Here is a 13,867-nt window from a genome sequence, read left to right as displayed (position 1 = left end):
GCAGCCTTACCTTCTCAAAGCCCCTTGGGGACAGGGGCACTGTCCAGAGTGTGCTGCAAAGCCAAGCTGAGTCTGGGTGCTTGGTGTCCAGGAAGAAAGAGCCGATGCAGTCTTGATGGAACAGGCCCACTCCCTCTCCCGGCCCCCCAGGTGCCTGTCGTGGCTCCTCCCGGCAGGTGTTGGATGCCCACACTCATGGGGAAACGCCCTGGGGCGAAGAGATGAAGGTCAGGATGAGGCTTCCCTCTTATGCAGCACCAGGCTTCAGGGATTCAGACCACAGGCTCTTCCCAGGGCTTCAGGCCAAGGATGGCTGGTCTACTGGTCAGTCAGGAGCAGGCTAGTCTCTGGGTCTGCCAAAGAGGTTGCCTCAGACCGTGGCATCCCTGACTCCCTAATGCTGGCAGCTCCAGTCATGAGCTGACAGCTCCATCATGAGCTTACGATCTGGTGATAAGAGGGACTACGTGGCGGGGTGAGTCCTGAAGCCCCATGGCATCCAGTGTGTTCTGCTCAGGTCCATTCCTGCCACTCCCATCCTGCACCATCCATGGTACCAGAGATCAAACTCAGGACCTTGCACTTGCCAGGCAAGCACTTATTCCACTGAGCTGTCTCCCCAGTCCCTGCACCATCCATGGGCCAGAGGCTAAAGCACTTGGGAGCAGCAAGCTCTAACTTCCCACCAGAGCAGGACATCTCCCCAGCAGCGTGGAGCCGGAGGCTTGACTCGCTGCCCTAAGCACAGGGATTAGCGCACCACCCACAGGGCCCAAAGAGGGCAAATCTCCAGCAGTTCTAGAATCACTCACTGAAACATTTGGCTTTCCTCTACCACAGAGAAGCTGTGCTCTCCTTTGACCTGGGACCTTGAACCTCTTACTTTGGCTATGATGCACAATGGGGCTGGGGATATCAGAAATAACAGTGAAGTCCTTAGTCCCGTATCTATTTTTTTATTCTAACAACTTCTCTTTCTTCATCAGCTTGAGTCAACAACATTCAGATCTGCTGAAATATGGTATAAAATTCCCCTGGGAGACATTTAAAAGCAGAATGTCAAGAGGCGTGAGGTTCAGAAGTGGGTTGGGGAAATTTGGCGTTTCGGTGCCTTTCCGGAGGCCCCATCCAGACACCCGAGCAGGCGCACTGCCAACAGACAAGTACATATCGGAAGCCAGGGCTGAGCCCTGCCCTCTGCCAGCAGCACTTGACAGGGAGCTGGAGCCAGGCGTCTGGTGCTGCAGAAAGGCTGCCTCCCTCTGGGAGCTGCTTTCAAAACCCCATATAGACATTCATGTAGAGCCAGGGGAAGAGAAGATCAGCCCTGTGCAGGGGACTGGCTCCCTGCAGACCCCTCTGTGAGCATCCACTGAGGTCTTTCTCAGCCACCAGTCTGACCCCTCCTGAGCCACTGACAGAGCAAAGCTCAAATCAGAAAGTGCCTGAAGCCACTTGGAGGGTGGAGGCTGAACCCAAAGGTGAGAATTCAAATTCTGTGTGTATAGACTCCTCCTCTGCTTCCTTCCTAGGATTTGAAGACTGTGCTCTCCCTGCCCCAGTACCCGGGGGAGTTCCTGCACCCTGTGGTGTATGCATGCACTGCAGTCATGCTACTGTGCCTCCTTGCCTCCGTTATCACCTACATCATGCACCAGAGGTAAGGCATACAACCAGGGACACCATGCCTTCACCCTCAAATGCAAATCCATGATGCCAGACCTCACCCCCTCCACATAGTAAGATATACCTAGAAGACACTCCACATACCACTCACCAGCTCAAGTCTGTCCACACTCAGGGTGCCCATCAGGGCAGCCTAAAGGGGACAGCACTAGGGAAAGCACATCTCTTCCATTCTGGACTGCATCAGGTCTTCTCAAGAGCATCCTCCCTGTTCTTGTCAAGTTAAATAGAATGAGTCATTTCTAAATGGAATGAGTCCTTTCTAAATGGGTGCATTTAGAGGCTGAACCCTTGGTGTTCAGGTACACCAAGGCCCTGCCCAGAGGCCTGCAGAACCTTTGGTATGCCTTTGCAACATGCATGCTTATCTAGGAAGGGGAGAAAAGTCACATTTATACTTCTGAGCTTGCTTTTGGCCACCCTGGTTGAGAGCAGGAGTGGGGGTGGCCTTGCTGTGTCTCTTGGGAGACGTCCTGGAAGTGTGAGGAGACAGCCAGAGTCCAGTCCATGATCACAGTCATGGGCAGCGCCTGTGCCTCAGCCACAGGTGCAGTGATGGGAAGAAGTCTGAGCGCATCCGGGGCTCAGGTCATGGAAGCAAGCTCAGGCTCACCTCGTCTAAGAGCAGGAGCAGGGTGACCTCGCTGAGGCTACTGTCTTAGGATCGGGTAGCCAGGCCCAAGGCCACAGTCATAAAGGGGATTCAGGCAGGTGCAAAGCTGTTGTCTCAGCCTATGTGTGCGGCTATAACAAACTGCCACAACCTGGGAGGTTTATAAACAGCTGTTTAGGATAGAAATTGAGCTTTCATGGTTCTGGAGGCTGGAATCCAGTGCAAGACACCATCAGCCTTAGTGTCTGGTAAGGACCTTTTCTTGGTTCCTGGTGCCATAGGTGGCACCTTTACCCCGTGACCTCACATGGTGTGATGGGCAAAGCAGCTGAAGGCTCTTTTATAAAGGCACTAATGCCAGCTATGAGGGCTGTGCTCAAACACCTACACTCCCAATCCTGTCACACGGGCATGAAGTTTCAACATATGAACGTGGGAGTGATATGTACCTCTAGGCCGTAGCAGCTGTGATCATGGGAGGAAATTTGGACGTATTCGAGATCCTGATGAAGTCATAGTTGTAAGCTGAGCAACATCAGTCCTGGCCATGGCTAGCTGGGCAGAGCCTTAGACATGTTTCTGGCCATGGAGATGCTCTCAGCTATAGACAATGTCCTACCCCAGTGTCCCCAGGCACCATGTCACCTGGAGTCGTGCTCACAGTCACACAGCTGTCTCCCTCTTCCTGAGGAGCAGACACCCATGCACAGAGGGCAGAGAGCCTTCTGGGAGTCAGGGGCACGACTTCTATTACTGAGACTGTGGGTAAGGTGCAGTCTTGGGGCTTAGCACCTTTGCTTGTCAGATGATCAGTTCGGTCAAGAACCTGTGAAAGCCTTCCCAGGCCCAACACTATAAGGCGCTCCGCCACACAGATATCCACTGGCAATCCACAAAGCTATGCACAGCACGGTCACCTCTCCATCCCATGATGTGGTCCTCTGCACAGGCTGCTCCCAGGCCCTCTCGGAGCTTACTATCCCTAGAACAGAGTGTTGCATTTGGACAAGAGCGCCTGTCTCCACACTGTTCCTGGGTATTCAGGTTCCTAATGTGAAATCCCCATTTCCCACAGTGCCATCCGGATCAGCAGGAAAGGCCGGCACACACTCCTGAACTTCTGCTTCCACGCAGCTCTGACCTTCACTGTGTTCGCAGGTGGCATCAACCGCACCAAATACCCAATCCTGTGCCAGGCGGTGAGTGCTGTCTGTGGCTCACTATGCCACAAAACTGAAAGTTTTCATCAACATTCTTACCAAAGGAATGTGTGTTGTCTTGTTCATAAACTAATACTTTAGTATTTGTCCAGCTGTTGCTGGTGAAGGGAATAGTTAGGCATGTGTCTAGCAGGTCCCTGTTACAGTTTCACTCCATCTGAAGCCAACTGTTTTACTCAGCATTTGTTTTTTTGTTTTTTTTCCGGTACCAGGGATTGAACTCAGGACCTTGTGCTTGCAAGGCAGGCACTTATTCTACTGAGCTATCTCCCTGTCACCCACTCAGCATTTGATTCTATAAAATAATGTACTTTCAATTGGACCAGCTTCTTCTGAGACCTATGTGATATGCAACTCCAGTGGCAGTGAATCTTTCACAGCTTTCAGTGACTCAGAAAGCCCACTGTAGCATGTGTGCCGTAGGCTGGCCACCACTGAGCTAGGCATTCACCGTTCAGTGCATGATGACCCCCCTGAGAAGTGGGCACAGCCGCCTTTCCTGAAGAACCCAGCGGGGTGGGATCAGGAAGGGTCAAGTGAGGCCTCCTTGGTGCCAACCTCACCCTGCCATCTGAAGGAGGCGCTGTGGCATTTGGAGGTCACCAGGTTGTCTTCAGTGAGCGGCACCATTGGCGGTTCCATCCTAGCTCAGGGAAAGGGGAATCTAGGAAGGGTCTGCGAGCTGCCAAATGGGGCCTCTTTACACGGATGATCTAGTTTGGGTTTATATAAAGGAAATCTAAAATACCCCTGGACTGTAGCGGCAGAACCCGTGATAGAAACCTTCCCATGAAAGCCAAGCTAGTCTTACCTTCTTTGGGCTATGGTGCTGGGCCCAGGAAAGGAGCCTCACTACAGTTCCAGGGTAGCACAGGTATGCACATCCAGCCCCCAGGCTGGCTCTGTGCCCACAGATGGGGCCAGGCTCAGGGACCCAGAGAAACTCACCAAAGACTCCTGCAGTTCTGTCACTTCATGAGCCATTGTCTGACAACTACAGCTGATGGCACCCTCAGGCATCATCCTGCTTCTTCACGAACTAGCCAAAATCTATTGGCAGCCACAGGCGCAGCCTTCACCCAACTGCCCTGGGCCCGTGTGACCCCGTACTGATGGCAGTGACCATTAGCCGTGTCCCGACCTCTTCGCCTGCACACATGGCCACAGGAGAGACTCACCCTGGAGTGTCTGTGGAAGAGAAGGTCTCCCCATAGCGGAGCTTCAAGGGAAATCCAGGCTGTGAGCACAAGCCTCCTTCTGTGTGGTTCCCACGCCTGCCTGCCGGACACTGGCCCAGCACAGCCCTGGAGCTGTTTTCTTTCCCCGGCCTTGTCCCTTTCTTTCTCAGCTGACCCAAGTTGAGGCTGGGAGTGTGAGCCAGTTGCTGTGTCTGGGAGACATCACTACTGCCCCAGAGCCCTGGGCACCAGAAGACATCTGGAGTGTGTGCCTGAGTGTCGTGTCCGAACCCTACAGAGGCAAGGCTCTGCAAAACGATACCAGCATTAAGGGACGCTTAGGTGGGGGCTTTTGCCTTCATACCTCTCACGAGCTGGAAACAACCACAGGGAGCACAGGGAAGCCCCGTTTATGCCCTGCCATAAACCCTGCCTGGACGCCCTCTGAAAGGCAATCAAGCGGGTCGTTATCTTTATGACTGCACTTCACCACAAAGAACTCTACAGCGAGGACCTGCCAGCCACGCGGCCCACTGGAATTGCCTCAGGCTTCCAGACAAACCGCTCCCAGGGCCCTGCAGCAAAGCTGTAACTGTCCTCATGCCTTGGCCAGCCCAGACAAAGCTCCTGGAAACCAAGAGCCCCAGGGAGTTCAAAGGCCACGTGAGGCCCCACAGAGATGTTTGGTAAGGGATGGCAGTGGAGCAGGGGCGGGTCTGGAAAGACCTGCAGAGTTCCAATTGGTAAAGAAGCTCATGCTAATGTGAGAAATGTTCGGTTCCCTGTGACAATCCTTGGGATCCCTATCAGAGGGAACGGCCCCCGCTTGGTGGCATAGGAAAGATGGTGGCCCTTCAGATGCCATCTTGGTCCTCTGAGTACTTTTCCAGAACATACCAGGCCTCATCCACTCACTCACCCCCTCACTTGGCAAGCATACTAACCCAGTGCTGGGGCGCGCTGTGGGTGCCCAGAACAGTCAGAAACCTACCCACCAGACTCGCGGTGGGGAGCCACCGCTGGGGCGGGGTGCAGACAGACACAGTGACAAGCCATCGGTGCACTGGAAGATGCCAAGCTGTGAACAGTGGAAGCAGAGCCAGGCCCAGGGCAGCAGGGGCAACAGGGGCTGAGGATTGCAGCTCCAGATGTGTCCAACAAACCCTTGTGGTAATCACCCCACCACACCCAGGTGTTTAACTCTCCTGTGCCTGAGGATGGAAATGTGACTGTCTTACCACTACGGGCTAGTAAGCCAAAGAACAGGCTGTTTTTGATCTGTAGCCTGGGAGGCGTGGAGGAAAGCCAGCCCAGCTCACCCAGCATGGCATCTACATCCCCCAAATGCTGAGAGGGAGACACCTAAGGAGGCACAGATGAAAAGCCAGACTGGTGGAAGTGAGAGCTGTCCCCTTCTGCCCCAACAACGTGTGACCGCCATGCCCAGGCCCTTCCTCCTGTGGTGCAGCCTCACAGCAGAACAAACAGGAAAAGTGGTCCAGACCTCTGGATGGCTGGAGAGAACAGACAGTTGTTATGGCAACAGAAAGATGACCGTGAGCCTCATTAAAGTACTCAGTGACATCATAAACAAAAACAGACAGCTGCTGATGGTCCCACATAATGAATGTGCGTCAGCGCTGGCCCTGGGTCTGGAAGTGAGGGAGGGCCGCCTGCTTGCTGCCTCCTTCCTTCGCCACAGTAGGGCGCTCTCTGGAAACCAGCAGAGAGTCCCTGTGACCGCCTCTTATCTCCAGCCTAAAGTGAATGTTTGGGAGACAGAGTCCTGCCATTTATGCCTGCTTATGATCCCCAAGTCCACATTTAAGTGAGCCTTAGATCAGAGGAGAAAAAAGCCAGACCTCCCAGCCCAACTGCTGTCTGTCGTGGCCACACTGCCCTCCCTCTTCTGGGCTCCAGGTCAGTACACCAGAGTTGAGGAGCAGGCTTCTTCGTAGAATGGGTCTCTGTTTGTAGCCATCCTACAGATTCCTGAAAAGAAAGAGGGACATCCCTTCAAATCAGGGCCAGGCCAGCTCAGTCACCTTTGCCCCGCTGCCCTCCAATGCAGAGGGCTCTCGTTGGCAGGTGCTGGTGCCTCCCACTCCCAGCCAAGTCAGAGTAACGCCCGTGTGCTCAGCTTGCCCACACAGCCCCAGATGCTGAGGGTCAGGAGAGCCAAGGAAAAGACAGCTCACAGGACATGTGAGCTCCTCACAGAGAGTTCATTCAAAACTATAAACAGTTTTTTGATCTTTCCATCCTCCAAAATCCTCAACAATCACTGCAGAGTTTGCTCATAGGTAAAAATTGAACTCTGGATTTGATAAATCATTGTAATGGTGCAATGTTAACTTTATTCAGAGAATCTCTGTATTCCTTAAACATTTATGTCCTTTCCAATTATAACAGTATTTTACTTGTCATTTTGAAATGTCAGGTTATTACCTCAAAGGTAACCTCATTTTATGGAATCAGATGGAGATGAAGGAGCGTGGAATGCATAATTAGCCAGCGCCTAAGTGCTGTGGAGGGGATTCCGCTTGGCTGTCTCCATAGCAATGAGTCGCTCTCACTTGCTTGGGTGGGTCGTGCGAGCCTCATCCCTGTGATACTGTTTCCTACACGCAGTGGCACCTGGGAGCATCCCACTGTGCAGCAGCGCCTCCTTTCCACCTGGTGGACCGACCACACAGGCAGGGGTCTCCTGGGAGGTGTGCATACACAGGCCCCGAAAGGGGGAATGGCATGGCACCCCTCAGACACCCCCATGGGCCCCGCCCCACCTTCTGCAGGTGCACGGCATAGCTCAGCAGCTCAAGAGGCTTGGCCACTCCTGTGGAGCGTCCCTCCAGCTTCCTCCTAATCTCACTGCTGGTCACTAAAGAAACGGCTGGAGAGAGGCTTCCGGAAGGCAGGGCTGAGCGCCGCAGCTCAGTGGACCGGGGCAGATGCGGCCCAGGCGGGCCTGGCTGATGACTCTCCCTCCCCAGGTGGGCATCGTGCTGCACTACTCCACGCTCTCCACCATGCTGTGGATTGGAGTGACTGCCAGGAACATCTACAAGCAAGTGACCAAGAAGGCCCTGCCGTGCCCCGGCGCAGACCAGCCACCATTCCCCAAGAAGCCCCTGCTCAGGTACCCAAGCTCAGGGCTGGGCACTGCCCCCTCCATATGCTTGGCCCCACGAACTCTTGCCCTGGACGCACCCTTTACAGCTCTTGGCAGATTCCTTCACCAGTCAGTGAGCTCTCCCTGAGGATAATCTGATCCTCATTGGTGGCCTGGGGCAGCGTGGGGTGGTGGTGTCTAGAGATGAAGACTGGGGGACAGCACTCAGGGGTGAGGATGGGGGGAGCACAAGGAAGGCAAGGCAGATCCTGGGTGTGACCAGGGGCAGGGAGTGAAGCTGGGGCAAGGCCGGAGGCCTGGAATGGGGCTAAGGGGCAGTGTGCTGGCAAAGGGAGTAGCACGGCCGTGACTGGCAGTCAGCGGCCCTAGGACATGTGTGTTGTATGCTGGGCATGTTCTGTCCTGCTGCCCAGTTACTGGCACGAGCCCCTCTGTGCCCTCAGCAGTTGTGCTGAAGACGGGGTGGCTGTGACTTTGGTTCATTTCCTGATATCAGTGACTCTAAGGTACCTGCTGTTTGCTGGCAGTAAAACATTATGCACTTGATCACAGATTTCAAGGTGACTTTGGACCTGAGTAAATGGGGCAAAGGGACCAACTGCAGCAGGGTATCCCCTGCTTCTTCCCCAGGGGACTCATGGTGGACGTAGGTGGTGGTGCTGACCAGCAGTGGACTGCAGGCCCTGTTCCTGGGCTCTGCGAAGTGTGCTGCCATTCATGGTGTGGCCCTGAGAGCCGGCATCCCTGCCCCTCTCCCAGACCTTTACGAGCTGGAGTATCCCATGGTTCTGTGATCCTCACAGTGCCACTCGGTCACTAGTGTGGCTTGTCTCCCATGACTCCTTGCCTCTGCCCCCATAGATGGCCACGGACTCAGTGTGCATGCCCTCCACAGGTGCACACCCTCTGCAGATATAAATTCAGGGGCGGCCTGGCCACTGGGGACCAGCACCACGTCCCACCAAGTGCCTGTCCCTCTGCTGCTCTCTGGTCTGGCTTGGGGATGGTTGGGGAATGTTTCACCCCTTCCTAAGATGAGCAAGAAAAGCTGGATAGGTGGAGTCTTTCCTTTCAGGTCTCCTCAGGGGCCCCCCATGCCCTGGCCCACAGCCTCTGCCACATCCTTTTCAATGTGGGTCCCACTTGGATGCCACCCTCCCCCTGGCCCCACAGTGAGCATCCCTAGGTCTGCATCTCAGGCCCCAGACTCTAAACTTATGTGTAGCCTACACGCATCCACAGTGACAGAAAATAGCTCCTGATCTCTGAGAACTTCTCATCCCTGGGGAAATCCCCCAAATGCCCTGACAGGCCATGATGTCCCACTTAGCCAGACCCTTCCCACTAGATCCTAAGTCACTACAGGCAGGGCAACCAGCTCCCAAAGACAGCAGGTCAGGGTCACCTTCCGTGTGAGAAGGAACCCAACTGCCCTGGCCCATCCTGCAAGTTTCCAACAAGAGATTCAAAGAATAAATGTTCTTGAGGGGCTTCTGTGGAAAACCAGGCAATATTCTTTGGGTTTTCAATATTTTCAGCAGCTTTGCCTTCCTTGAGCCCCACAACTGGTCTGAGTGTGTTCAGCTTTGGGGGCTATTATGCCCATTTCCTGGAGTTTTCAAGAAAGATACAGCCGTATAAAACTTTTCAGATATGAAGTAAGTGAACACTGTCCAACCTTCCCTCATGAGCACCAGGTGGGAGGCTAGGCTGGGGGCTTTTTCTCTTCCCAAGTCTACTTGGGAAGGAGAGGGCATTGCCACACCCACAATCTTCACAGGAGGATTGGGAACGTGACCTGGGGTCAGGACTGAGTCCAAAAGGGGTAGGACTCCATCAGTGTTTGGCAGGGCAGGGAATCAGGCTTTGAAAGTCCAAACCGCGCAACTGCGTGGGCCTCATTGTTAAGGTTAGTCACCTACTCATGCCCCAACCCTGATGGAGGTTTTGGGTTTCCATGGCAACACAAAATAGAATCACAGTGGAGATTTTGTGATTTGACATAGTGATCCAACTGGTTTCCTCTCCCCTTAGTCCCAAACTATGCCTCCGTGTGCACACGGGTTCTGTGCAAACACCCCACCTCCAGCTGGGCCTTCAGAGAATGCCTGCTGGTCATGTGGAAAAGAATTAGCCTGCCCCAGCCTCCTCCCTGACAACAGGGGTGCAGCAGGAACCCACACCAGCACAGGGCCCACAGTATGGGAGCCCCAGCTACCCAACCAGGGGAACACCAAGAGAAGCAGCCAACATCAAGGCCTAGCTCCCATATGTAGCTAGTGATCAGACAGACATGGGACATGGAGTTTATATCCTGGGGACAGGTCATGAGAGGCCCAGACTCCCACATATACAGAGGTGGGCCATGTGCAGAACAAGTTAACTACCTGGGCCCAGGGTGGCCCACGTGGGCTTAAGCACTGTGTCCAGGTCCTAGCATGGGGGCGACACTGGTGTACAGACCACAGGAGGAATTGTTACGGTTTCCACAGGACTGACCCTTCTGATCTACAAGATGGGCCTTCTTTTCATGTACTAAGGTCTTTCCTTTCTTCCTGCAATATCTTGTAATTTGTAGCAAATAAATTTTACACCTCCTTAGCTAGGTTTTTCCTGTTTTTTTTCTTTATAATGGTACATAAATAGGATCTACTTTTCATTTCTGATTATTCATTGCTTGTGTATAGAAATATAATTTATTTTTGTGTGTTGCTCTTATATCCTGCAGCTTTGATGAATTGCTTTATTAATGACTTTATTAATTCTTCAGTGTTTCCTACATATATGATGATTGTGTCATCCATGTGTAGGGCTTTTGTATAAATCCTTTTCACTTCTTCTTCCTGCCTAACTGCTTGGGCTAGAGCCGCACATCAGTATTGATCTTCTCTCTTTTCCTTGGGAGGTCCAGGGAAGCTTTGTCAGTTTTGTTGACCTTTTTAAAGAACCAACATTGGTTTATCCATTTTATCTATTTTTCTATTCTCTATTTTACCTCTCCTCTAACACTGACGATGTCCCTTCTTCTACCAACTTTGGATTTAGTTGACTCTTCTTTTTTTAGTTCCTTCTAGTATAAAAATTAGGTGTTTGATTCTTCCTTTGCTGCAGACGTTTAAACGCTACATTTCCCTGAGCTGCGTTGCTGTATCACAAATTGGATTGTGCAGATTTATCATGTATCTCGAGTATTTTTTTTTAATTTCTTCCTTGGCTACTGGTTATTTAGGAGTGTGTGGTTTAATTTTCATGGGCCATTAAATATTCAGGGAGAAGCACCATCTCTAGAAGTACACGGGCACCTTAGAAACAAGAGGAACAGAACACTATCCGCTTAATCGCAGTGGCGCATCCCTGCACGGCTTCTCTCTGTGGAGCGATCTTCACTACGGCGGTGAGACACGTGTCTTGTTCCTCCCTGAGTCTGGAAATCACTGCATTTGCCCCTGGCTCTGTGGACAGGGGAAGAGCTGGCAATGTGGCTAAGGCCACACTCACCGCTGTGGCTTTTATGGCGTGCAAGGAGCTGTGCAGGCTGTGAGCCTGTGACACCAGGACCAGCAGGATCCACCACATCTAGGAAGTGCTGAGGGCTTGGGTCCCAGACCAGGCTTCTCCCAGGCCTCACCAAGCTGATCTGGGGCCTTTCTGGGGTCGCCCACGCAGACATGGCTGCAAGGTGAATGCGACTCAGTTCCTCCCCGTTAGTCCTGCCTCAGCCTTTGTGCGCTAGACGCTACCTGGAGCGTAGTGTGAGCCTCAGACCAATAATGCCCGTGCTCCCGCAGCCTGCAGAAGAGGTCAGGAGGGACAGCTCCGGGCTGGGGGGACTCCAGAGGAGGAAGACTTTCTCAGAGTTTTGAGGCCAGCGTAGGCCAGAGCAGGACGTGGCCTCTGAGGGAATGGTGTGGGAATAAAGGAGGATGAACCTAGGGGGAGCAAGAAGGTAGACCCTAAGAAGACAGATGTGAGTGATGGGTGGCACTGAACACCACCCACCCAGGACATGGAGCCACGTCCCAGCTGCCCCAGCATGCCAAGGATCCCTTCTGATGCAGGAACACCTCCCCTGGGCCCTCCATGGTGGCCACTGTCAGTTCTGACACCCTCGGCTCTTGCTCATGGGAGTCTGACTCTCAGCCCAATTACACAGTGACTGTTCCAGGATCCACATCGGTCTAGACTTTCGGATGCGCAGATCCCACTGACACTTCCTCCCAGATGCCACCTCAAGTGTGACCACAAGGGACTAGAACTACCCTTCTCAGGGCCACAACTATACTTCTGTTTGGCCTGTGTCATCAGAGCCTGGCAACTAACTCCTGCTCACTAAAGGTAGTACTATGAAGTGCTCTGCTAGCAGGGCCCATATACGCCTGCTAAATGAACCTCCAGGAAATCACCTCAGCATCTCATCTGATCTCGATATTGTTCTAGCACGATGTGTCATTTCTGCCTTCTGAGGTGAGCGCCAGCAGGATCTACTACCCTTCTGGGCAGGCAGGACCCCATTGCTACTCACCACAAGAAGCAGGCGAAGACTCGCGACATGGACATAGCTTTCCTGAACATGGTTCTTCTAGGCAGCAGGTCATCTGACAGGGCTGCAAGGACAAAAGCCACAGTGGGTAGGGTCCAGGAGGTCCAGACAAAGGATTCAAAACTGCTGCTTGGAAGGGTGGAAGCACAGAGGACCTGTTCCCTGCTATTGCCGCAAGGCACAGCAAGATGCCCACTACAGTTCCGTGCAGGGAGGCCAGCTCAGTCCTCCTCAAGGCTCTTTCAGGAACCAGCCATAGGTCTCCTCTACCCCCTGACTAGCTCAGGCTGAGTCCCACAGGCCCCCAGGAGAGCACAGGTGCCCCGACACACCATGCCGCGTGCGTATGTGGCCTAGGAAGCCAAGCCGCCACTGCTGGTAGCACTCCAGAAGCCAAGGTCCAGACTCTAAGCGAGAGCTAGCCCTGGAACAGGCCCCAGCAGAGCAGCCTGGGCCCCAAGGCCACTGCCTCATGCCCACGGCTCGCACTCTGGAAGGAAGCTGTCAGGTCTCCCCACTCCTAACTGTATGGAAGAGAAGAGAGAGGGGAGGCTTAATGGAGGAGATTAGATAAGAAACCCTGAAGACAGGACGGCTGTAGCACTGTGTCCCCGAGCTGGTCCTTCTTCACAAAGCAGGAGCGTACTAGGACTTCCCACCAAAATTTCACAGTCCACACTTGTTATTTCCCTGAATTCTAGTTGTCAGAGTCGGACCACTCTCTGTCTTATACTCAGTTTAACTGCTCAATCTTATCACAGTTGAGACCACTGGACAGATCAGTGATCACAGTCCTGAGCACATCCTTGGCTGCTCAGGAGCTCAGGGGCTGCCCTTGATATGTTCCCCACCCAGTAAGTTAGTGGGATGTGGCTGGGCCTGCATAGGTGGGGCCGGCTCCCCACCGTGGGTGCCTTTCTCTAACCCTGCTGATCAGTCTTCATTCAAGGTCTCTGAAGCCGGGTATGGTGGCACATACCTGTAATCCCAGCACTTTGGGAGGCTGAAACAGGAGGATTGTTGAATTCAAGACCAGTGTGGACTATAAAGTGAGCTCAAGGCCAGCCTAAGCTGTATAGTGAGACCCTATCTCAAAAGAAGAAGAGAAGGAGGAGGAGGAGGAAGAAGAGGAGGAGGAGGAGGAGAAAGAGGAAGAGGAGGAGGAAGAAGAGGAGGAGGAGGAAGAAGAGGAGGAGGAGGAGGAAGAGGAGGAGAAGGAGGAGAAAGAAGAAGAGGAGGAGGAGGAAGAAGAGGAGGAGGAGAAAGAGGAGGAGGAAGAGGAGAAGAAGGAGGAGAAAGAAGAAGAGGAGGAGGAGGAAAAAGAGAAGGAGGAGAAAGAGGAGGAGAAGGAGGAGGAAGAGGAGGAGGAGGAGAAAGAGGAGGAAGAGGAGGAAGAGGAGGAGGAAGAAGAAGAGGAGGAGGAGGAAGAAGAGGAGGAGGAGAAAGAGGAGGAGGAGGAGGAAGAGGAGAAGGAGGAGGAGGAAGAGGAGGAGGAGG

The 13,867-nt window shown here is 53.3% G+C and overlaps 1 protein-coding gene across 1 annotated transcript in view; it reads left to right on the top strand.

The window, feature by feature from the left end:
- Positions 1-1,527: 1,527 nt before the first annotated feature.
- The window catches only part of Adgra1 (adhesion G protein-coupled receptor A1), a 32,011-nt gene continuing 19,671 nt past the window's right edge, over positions 1,528-13,867 (top strand). The window contains exons 1-3 of the mRNA XM_012513493.2: positions 1,528-1,660; positions 3,375-3,498; positions 7,691-7,836. Coding sequence (XP_012368947.1) covers positions 1,611-1,660; positions 3,375-3,498; positions 7,691-7,836 — 320 coding nt within the window. The 5' untranslated portion in view covers positions 1,528-1,610. The remainder of the gene's footprint in view (positions 1,661-3,374; positions 3,499-7,690; positions 7,837-13,867) is intronic.

Source organism: Octodon degus, unplaced genomic scaffold (assembly GCF_000260255.1).
Source record: "Octodon degus isolate 3935 unplaced genomic scaffold, OctDeg1.0 scaffold00010, whole genome shotgun sequence".
Taxonomy (NCBI): domain Eukaryota; kingdom Metazoa; phylum Chordata; class Mammalia; order Rodentia; family Octodontidae; genus Octodon; species Octodon degus.
This window is presented reverse-complemented; position numbering and strand designations above follow the sequence as displayed.